Below are 8,570 nucleotides of genomic sequence, written 5' to 3'. Positions count from 1 at the left end.
ACATACACCCAGACACCTACCCCATACAATTCTACATAAAGTTTGGAAGCATTTAGTAAAAGGCTCTCGACGTTCCTTGTGGTGGCAGACCTACAAACACTGTTCCTGATATTGCTCTAGAAGGATTTAAACATAACAAGAAAGAACAAACCCATAGGGGCCGAGTAACTGCTACAGCCCGTTCCTAGTGTCGTCCTGGAAGAGCCCCGTCTGGAACATTCAAGAAGCCCAGGGGCCTTCCTTCCGCTCCCCATCCTGTTCTCTTCCCCGGAAGGGGCCGCGTTTAGTGTACACATTCGGTCCAGCTTTACTCCAAAGGGCTCCAGGTGCAGGAGCCAGGCAGGGGGGCGGGAGGGGCGGGGACGTGGGACCACCCCCTTCTTCCTGTCGAACTCATTTACCCCCAGTCACAGCAGACATGCCAGGAGAGAAAAGGAGAGCTGAGTGTCCTTAGCCCTGGCACGGAGGCTGTCCCTCCCCGCGCTGACCTGCTATTGATGCTTGAGGCGAGGCAGGAACTCAGGTTGACATCTGGCATCCATTTGAGACGAGGGTGGAGGAAAGGAAACTGATTCCTGCTGGGAAAACACAGCCCCATCCTACAGAGCTGGGGAGGTCAGGCACCCGTCGGCACCCAGGCCAGCTCCCCCAAGTCCTCCACAGGCCCCCGGGCTCAGCCAACGCCCCTCATCCATGAGGTCCTGGGTCTGTGGCTGAAGCCAGGCTCTTGGCTGCCCCTGGATGGGAGGGGGAGAGTGGCGGTGGGCTGGGGGCAGGGAGATGAAGCCAAGAGCACGGAGCCCCCACCTCCTCCGGCCTCACACTCGGATCTCATCCTCCTCTTCCTCGTCCATGAAGGAGAACTCCTTGTCCGGCTGCCTGGAGAGAGTGACCCGGGCCCTATCCGGCCCCCGGAAGGCAGGGCTGCGCTCCTCCAGGACGCCCGAGGTGCAGCTGGACAGGGAGCTGCTGTCCCTCGTGGTGTGGCTGCCCACACTTCGGGCAGAGCCGGGGCTGGGGGCCACCGTGGCCCACCCCTCGTCCTGTGGAGGCGCGTGTGAGGGCAGTGGGGATGAGTCCCGGCCACCCTTGCCTTCCTGCCTGGCCAGGGGAAGGGCCGCTGCCCCCGAAGAAGGGGGATCCTGGGGGAGACTGCCTGGGTCCTCGTCACCATGGTAACCGCCATCCTCCTCCTCCGGTTCCCATTCCTCTTTGTCCATGATGCTGAGGACGTCGCCTAGCATGGAGGGTCCAAGGTCGATGTGGAACGACATGATGGACTCTGCATGCTTCAGCCCAAAGCTGGCCTTGGGCACGACAGGAAGATCCGTCAGGTCCCCGAAGGCCTGTTCCTCAAGGAGGGGGTCCCGGGAGTTGAGGGCGGCAGCCCCATTTCGCCGGGGCACCTCCTCCGCGCCCGCCGCCTCTCGGTCACCCTCCCCGGCATGCGCCTGCTTCACAGGGCTGGACGACAGGCTCTTGGGCAGCTTGCCGGAGCCCTTCTCCGCGGCCTCCTTCTCGTTCAGCTGCGGCAGGGACATGGCATTCTTGACGAACAAGGCTGAGTCCCGCAGGGAGCCCAGCATGTCCCTCTGCTCCCGGTCCCCCCTGGTCACCGACTGTGACCGCTTGCTGCCCCGAAACTTCCGGGACAGGAGGCTGCGTTTGGAGGAGGAGGAGGAGGTGGCCTGCTGGTCCAGGGACTCAGCATCCAGCTCGCCAGCCTTGCTGTTGAGGAAGGAGGTGTCCCCGAAGGCATCCCCTGCCCGGCCCACGTGCATGGTGTGGCGGAAGTCACCCAGCGGGGCACTGATCATCTCGGCCGTGAGGTCCACGCGGGAACGGCGCTTGGAGTGCACCGAGCTGGATACCAGTTGCTTGAGGATGGGCATCTTGCCCGACGGGAGGGGAGGCCGGCCCTCCAGTCAGATCTGAAGTCGGGCAGGTGGAGAGGACGACAAGGAAGAGCTCAAAGGGCTGCAGGAAAGAACAGGCAACGGGTTAGCCCAGGCTGTGGCCTCGCAGCACCAAAGCCCATCTGCCCAAGGGCTGTCATTCAAAACCAGCTCCTACCAAAATTAAATAATGGGAAATGAGCCAACAATCAGTTTCATAACCCTGACTATTTCTTCATCCACAGGTTCTCCAGTTAAGGGAGCGCTTTTTGCAAATCTGGTTGCAGTTCAAGTAGTCACAGATGTACATACTTTCCCTGAAACTTGAGAGAGAGAGAGAGAGAGAGAGAGAGAGAGAGAGAGAGAGAGAGAGAGTTCTTCTAAAGACAATGTCTCCCTGCCCTCCACACCGCCTCCCCAGCCAGAGTAAACATGACCACATTTAAGGACATGGAGGTGCACAGGTGACTCCACAAAGCAGTCTAGGAGAGAGACTGGGCCTATGACTTGACGCCTTTAAACAGCTAGTCTGGAGACGTGCTGTAAGTTCTTCCTGCTCTCTGACCTCAATCCCTGTGAAGCTAGAGGACACCTCCGCCTGAGTCGCAGTCCTCAGGAGAGAGGAGGCAGGGTGGGCCCCAGAGAGATGGTGCTTGGCACCGCCACCTGTGGGTGGCCCGACTCTCTTTCTGAACCAAAATTGGGGCGGGGCTGCTGGGACCCACAGAACCAGCTCCCAGCCTTCCAGACCTTGCTGGGTGTCCCTTAAATGAGGATCCCACCTGCGATATCTCCATGATGGGGCCCCAAGCTCTTTGCCAAGGATCTGTACCCCACTTCTCCAGGAGATCAAGACTGGGAAACGCTCTCCCAATTTCTATAATCATTAGAGGTGCAGGGAGGCGAGGACTAGACCCTAGATACCTTAGGTCCGCTGGGATCTGCAGACCTCCAGGTAATTAACCTGAACCAAAGAACAGCAGAGGGCCACCTGAAAGCTTGCGGCGCCACCCACACAGCTCCTGGCAGGGGTCCAGCTGAAGTTCAGTGTTAGAGCCACACCAGCCCCTTTCCCTCAGGAGGGATCTGCCCTAAGTGCTACACCCAGCAGCACAGGACTGAGAAAGGTGAGGAGACTTAACAAAGTATGGTAGGTGAGGGGCGGTACTGGGCCACCAGTCCTGCTAACAGCGCCCTCATTGCAGACCCACCCTTCCCATTGCAAAGCTCAACTCGTGGGTGCCCCACCAGAGTTTCTTCCTCACCCCCGGCTACTGCCCCAAGCTAGGCCATCATATCCCACCGTTGCCCCTGACATTAGCCCAACAGGTCTCCCTGCTCCCCCGTTGTCCCCCTCAAATTCATTCTTCATTTTTTAGCTAGAACAAACGCCTCTAGGACTCCCCAGGGCAGACCCCTCAGTCCTGCAGTCAGTGCCCGCGTGCCCACTCCATGCCATTACTTGCCGCTCCCCACCCCTGTGCTCTGCACCAGCCCCTGAGCTTGTCTCCTGGGCTCCAGGAGTGGACGCATGCAGTCCTCTGCTGCAACACCCTGTCACCTGGCTCACCCAACATCCTTCAGGGCTCAGCTGAGACATCACTTCTTCTGGGAAACCATCCTTAGCCGGAGTAAGTCCTGCCAGCCACCCCCCTCCCGAGCCCAGCACTCTGGATGTCCCCCTCTCCTAGCAGGCACCAGTTATCCCGTTCCATCCTTCCCGCTGGCCTGTGATCGCCCACCGGGCTCTGAGCTTCCAGAGGGTTTCAACGGGCCTGTTCCCCACTGATTCCCATCTAGCGGTGCATGGCACCATTAGTCTCAAACACCCGAGGAAAGGCCAATGCCTCCCGCCCCCAACCCTTTACTTTCTCTCTTTCACCTTCTCAAGCCCAATGACGGTGCTGGCTTCACTTCAGCTTATAGCCCGGCTCCAGGGCTCCCAGCCTGAACTCTGTCCTCTACCCCCCTCCCACGCTCTTCCTGGCCAGTCTCATGGCTCCCCCACCAGCAAGCACCGCCCACCCCCAGGCAGTCATACTGCTTGTCACTCCAGCAAAGTTCTCCAGGGTGGGCCGTGGGAGCCAGGCACCAGGACAGCCCTGCCACACAGGTGACCTGGGCTGGGCTCAGAGCCAGGTGAGGGCTGTCCTGGAAGGCCTTGAGACGACCCACTGCAGTCAGGCAGCTCTCCCTCCCCCCTCATCAGCTCCTGCTCCCACCAAACCCTTGGGGTGTGGGGTGGGGGGTGTCACACAAAAAGGAGGAGGCTGGCTGCTGCCTCAAAAAAGCTCTTGTAGAATTGTTGAGCAGGTTCCAACACTGTTGACACTATCCTGCACATGGTAGGGTGTTTAGCAACATCCTTGGTCTCTACCCACTAGATGCCAAAAGCATCTCTCCTCCAGCGTGACAACCAAACTGTCTCCAGAAATGCCAAATGTCTGGGGGTAACATTGTGGGTTTAGAACTGCTGCCCAGAAGTGAGAACACACAGGTGAAAATAAAGCCTGTACTTATTCACCAGGTAAACAAAAACAAAGAGGGATGCAGGCAGGGTAGGCGGGAGGGAGAGAGAGAGGGGCAGAGAGGGGGCGTAACGGGTCAGCATTGTGGGAACACAGTGACATGAACTTCCAGAGTTGCGTAAGCGTTTCCACGTTATGGCAGGAATCCCCAGACTCAGGAAGCAACTTGAGGCCTGTGGTTCCCCATCTTAAGTGCTTGTTCGAAAGAAAAGAAAACCACAGGCCCAGCTGTCCAGGACTCAGCACGGGTGATGCAGACCCCAGTGGCCACCCACAGGGACTAGGTGTCCTGGCCACAGGACAGGAGGGTCCCCACCTCCCACTCACCACCCCCCTAGCACATCCTTGTGGGCTGGGCTGTAAAGCACAGTGAGAGAGGCCAGCAGGGAAACCCAGCCCTGGAATTACCAGGACCCTACATGGCCCAACACCTCAGGACTAGAGCTCTCGAGAGCTCGAGAGCTCGAGTCCTGGCCAAGGCTCCCTGCAGCCTGTGGTCTCATTCACTCCCTGTGGGTGCGAACGAGGCTTTGTGGATTGTGAAAATCCAAATCATCTTCAATATCCAGCATGAGTAAGTCCCGAGAGTTGGTGCCTAGATTGCCACCAACCGGTCCCACTGCCCAGCGAGGAAGGGCGCAGGACCCAGCAGTCCCGGGGACGGGGCGACGGCTGGGTCTCCAGGACCCTAGAGCTAAGAGCACAGACTAGGCAGGCCAGGCTTGAGGGCTGGCGAGAACTCACTCACGGGCGGGCTTGTTTTAGGCCCCTGAGTGACATCGTCACCCTAAGCTTCTAACAGAACAATTGGGGGTGGGGAGGGCGGTGAGCAAATGGAACATGGAGTTCAAGTACAAGCAGGCGGCCCAGGCCAGTCCTGGGAGCAGTTCAGGAGGCCTGAGTGCCCACCGGAAAGGGATCTGCCAAAGGGAGCTGTGACTTTGGGAAGGGGTGTTGCTAAGCACCATGACTCAGCTCTGAGGAAGTGGCTAAATTAGGCTGCTGAGGACAGGACGGGACAGCTACTCCCCACAGCCTGGCCTGGGCGGGACACCCCCACCCCACCCCGGAAGCCACATCCCACTTTCCTGGCAGAGCGAAGGAAACCAGAGCAGTCCTCACAGCTCTCCGTGCCTCTCCCAGTCTCCTGTGGAACCAGATTCCTCTACCCTTGGCCCCACTGACCACAAAACATTCCTCCAAGGCAGGAGCAATGCCTCCCCTGAAGCCCAGGCCCCCAGTCGGTCCACACCAACCATGCCTTCGACTCAGCTCCCTCCACTCCTGGGACTTGAGGGGATCACCCTGGCTTCCCAGATCAGCCAGCCCAGCAGCTGCTAGACAGACAGCAGGATGGGCTGGACCAATGCATTTCCAGCTCCCAGGCAGTGGCCTGTCCCTGGCTGCCTGGCCTGAGCAGGATACAGACCTGAGTTCTCCTGGGGGCGCCAGGCAGGCCTCCCACTTTCCAGCTGACCTGCAGTTCTCCCGGGTACACAGAGTGCACATACTTCAACACCCGCGGCCGCTGCCTCTGCACAGCCGCCCCCTCCATAGCTTCCCGAGTTGCTCTAACCATCCATCCAGCACCAGCACCAAGCAACATGGCTGGACAGAAGGGGGAACAGGTGCACGGCTTCATCCGTGGCTTGCAATGGCGACCAGAGGGTTCATTCATTACCTTCTTTCTCTTTCCCTCTCATCTATTGACTTACCTGCATACCCATCAATTTTCCCACACTCTTCTGGGCCCTGCAGACAGAACCCACTGATTTTCCCACACTCTGGGCCCTGCAGACAGAGCAGTGAAAACAAGGCCACGCCCCTGCCTTCCTGGGCACACTTGCAGTGTGAATGTGGGTGGGCGTGGAGCGGGGCTGTAAACATGTAAATAAAAGAGTATCTTGCAGTCCTCACTGTCAAGAGGGGAAACGGGGTGACATGGGCGAGTGTGGGAGTTAAGGGGCTGGGGAGGCCCCTCTGAAGAAGGGGCGCTGTGAGCTGAGAACTGAATGATGAAAAGGAGCCAGGCAACATCGAGAACATTCCAAAGAGGGAATAGCACATGCTAAGGCCCAGAAGTAAGAACAAGCTGTGATGTCTGAGGAATAGAATAAAAACCCAGCGGCCAGGGCCCAAGTCATCCAGGGCCGCCCTCCCTACACAGAAAACCAGGTAGGCGTTTGGATGACGCTCCAGGTGCACAAGGAAACCAGTAGCAGTTCCTAAGCAGGTGAGCCATCCAGTTTGCATGTGTGGAAGTTCCCATGGCAGCTGGCGTTGGCGGAATGGCGCAGGGCCAACGAGGAAGGGGGCCAGGACACGGGTGTGGCTGAGGAGCGGGACAGAGGGAGCCACTTTCAGGGCACGTTTTCAAGGTAGAGATGCCCGGAGCTGCTGAGGGCCCAGATTGGGGAGGAGACAAAGAGCAGAATCAAAGGGGACTTCAGCTCTTCCAGAGCTACTTAGGGCCCCAGGTGTCCTTTCCAGTGGTGGGTCTCACCTGGTGGGCCATGGGCCTTTCCCAGGGGTGAGACCAACAATTCACCACTAGGTAGAACTTAACTCTGTCAAGATGGGGGAGGCATACTGCTGTACACAAGGTCTGTCAATGTCGGTTAGAATGACTCGCTAGAGGGGGTTGTGCAAGAAACTCGGTGTGACACGGACCACGGCTCTCTGCAAGGAAGATCCAGTGTTTTCTGGAAGGCTCACCAGCCTTATCCTGAGAAGATAAGAAGTCCCAGGGAAGGCGGAAGGCTGTTATTCCAACAGTGGACAGGGTCGATTGGCAGCTACGTGAATGGCGAGAACTGTGGCTGCTTTGATCCACCGCTGTAACATCCTGCCGGAGGGACGTGAATGGGGCTGTGTTGGGATTTTTGCTGACTTTAGTACTAATCAGGATCTTTTAGTTCCTTTGCGTGCACTGCCAGGAGCCCTCGTATTTGAACGTGTGCTGTTTGCACCAGGAGGCTAAAGAAGCACTGTCTTAAAATAATCTGAGCCTGAACAGCCAGAATTAAAAAAAAAAAAAAGCCCAGGCTGGAAACATGAACTCCTTATAACTGCTGCACCACTTGTGTGTCCGTGTCAAATAATCTCCCTAAAATACCTGGCTGTGGAGCGGCCACATTCAGAGATGGAGACTAAATTAAGGGACTTGCCCGAGGTCATGGATTGGAGCCAAGGCTGTACTCCCACACCAGGGCTCCAGCCATTAAAATAGCCACGCACTACCCACAGGGAGGGGCGCCCGGCACACAAAAAACACGGAGCACGGAATTTGTGTGTTTCCACGTACATATACACATACACACATTTTTATGAGACATGTACATGTCTATTATCAATCCATGCATCAATTAGTTAAGTTTTACTTTTTTTTTTTTAAATGACCATACACTGACGTTCTGGCGTTTTCTCCATGCATCCCAGTGGGTTTTTTTGCACACCTGTGGAGGTGCTAAAATGCAGCGCCCACAGCGTCATGTGACTCCGAGTCGTGCACGATGCCTGCAACTTTAGATTCCCAAGACGGAGAGATGAAGGGCACCCCAGAGATTACCCAACTGTTGAAGCAGGGAGAGGTACTTGTCAAAGGTCGTCGAGCTGGTGAGTGACCCAGGAGGCACTGAAGCCCAGGGGCCCTGTCCCCATCTAAAAGTCTTTCCCAGATAACACGGGGACTGACTCACTGCCAGGTACCGAGCTAGACCTTCTACAGTCTGTTATCATCTCGTCCGTAGTACTAGTTGGGAAAGGCAAGGGGGCAGGACGTCCCTCCCACCCATCGGCAGGTACTAGGTGCCACCGGGCAGGGAGGAAGGAACACAGCAGCCCTGGACCAAGAGCTGCTCCCAGTCAAAATGATCCCAGGACGGGCTGGTGTCGTGGCATGGGCAACTATGGCAGTGTCTTTAAATAATGGCTGTAAAACAAATGAGATTCGGCAACCTACCCTACAGAACTATCTTAAAGTCACAAACACAGGTATCCACTGAAGCTTTATTCATAATAGCAAGAGAATGGACACAACCTAATATCTAACAATAAGGAAAAGGCTGGGAAAACTGGGAGCCATGAACTCAACAGGTCCTCCCACAGGCACGAAAAGTGGGGGCTGTGAAGACCATGCTGTGACATG

At 57.0% G+C, this 8,570-nt stretch overlaps 1 protein-coding gene across 5 annotated transcripts in view; it reads right to left on the bottom strand.

Moving 5' to 3' along the window:
- Positions 1 to 6: 6 nt before the first annotated feature.
- The window catches only part of CDC42EP4 (CDC42 effector protein 4), a 35,643-nt gene continuing 27,079 nt past the window's right edge, over positions 7 to 8,570 (bottom strand). The window contains exons 1-2 of one of the 5 annotated variants that reach the window (XM_019650978.1): positions 3,778 to 3,835; positions 7 to 1,977 (exon numbers count right to left, since the gene is read on the bottom strand). In XM_019650978.1, the coding sequence (XP_019506523.1) occupies positions 819 to 1,892 (1,074 nt within the window). In that variant the 5' untranslated portion in view covers positions 1,893 to 1,977; positions 3,778 to 3,835 and the 3' untranslated portion in view covers positions 7 to 818. Of the gene's footprint in view, positions 1,978 to 2,073; positions 2,249 to 2,819; positions 3,416 to 3,465; positions 3,711 to 3,777; positions 3,836 to 8,570 lie in introns of those variants that run through there. The other 4 variants (XM_019650977.1, XM_019650979.1, XM_019650976.1 and 1 more) reach the window with 4 other exon arrangements.

The sequence above is a fragment of the Hipposideros armiger genome, unplaced genomic scaffold (assembly GCF_001890085.2).
Source record: "Hipposideros armiger isolate ML-2016 unplaced genomic scaffold, ASM189008v1 scaffold_150, whole genome shotgun sequence".
NCBI lineage: Eukaryota > Metazoa > Chordata > Mammalia > Chiroptera > Hipposideridae > Hipposideros > Hipposideros armiger.
The sequence above is the reverse complement of the archived record's forward strand: the minus strand, read 5'-3'. Positions and strand labels throughout refer to the sequence as shown.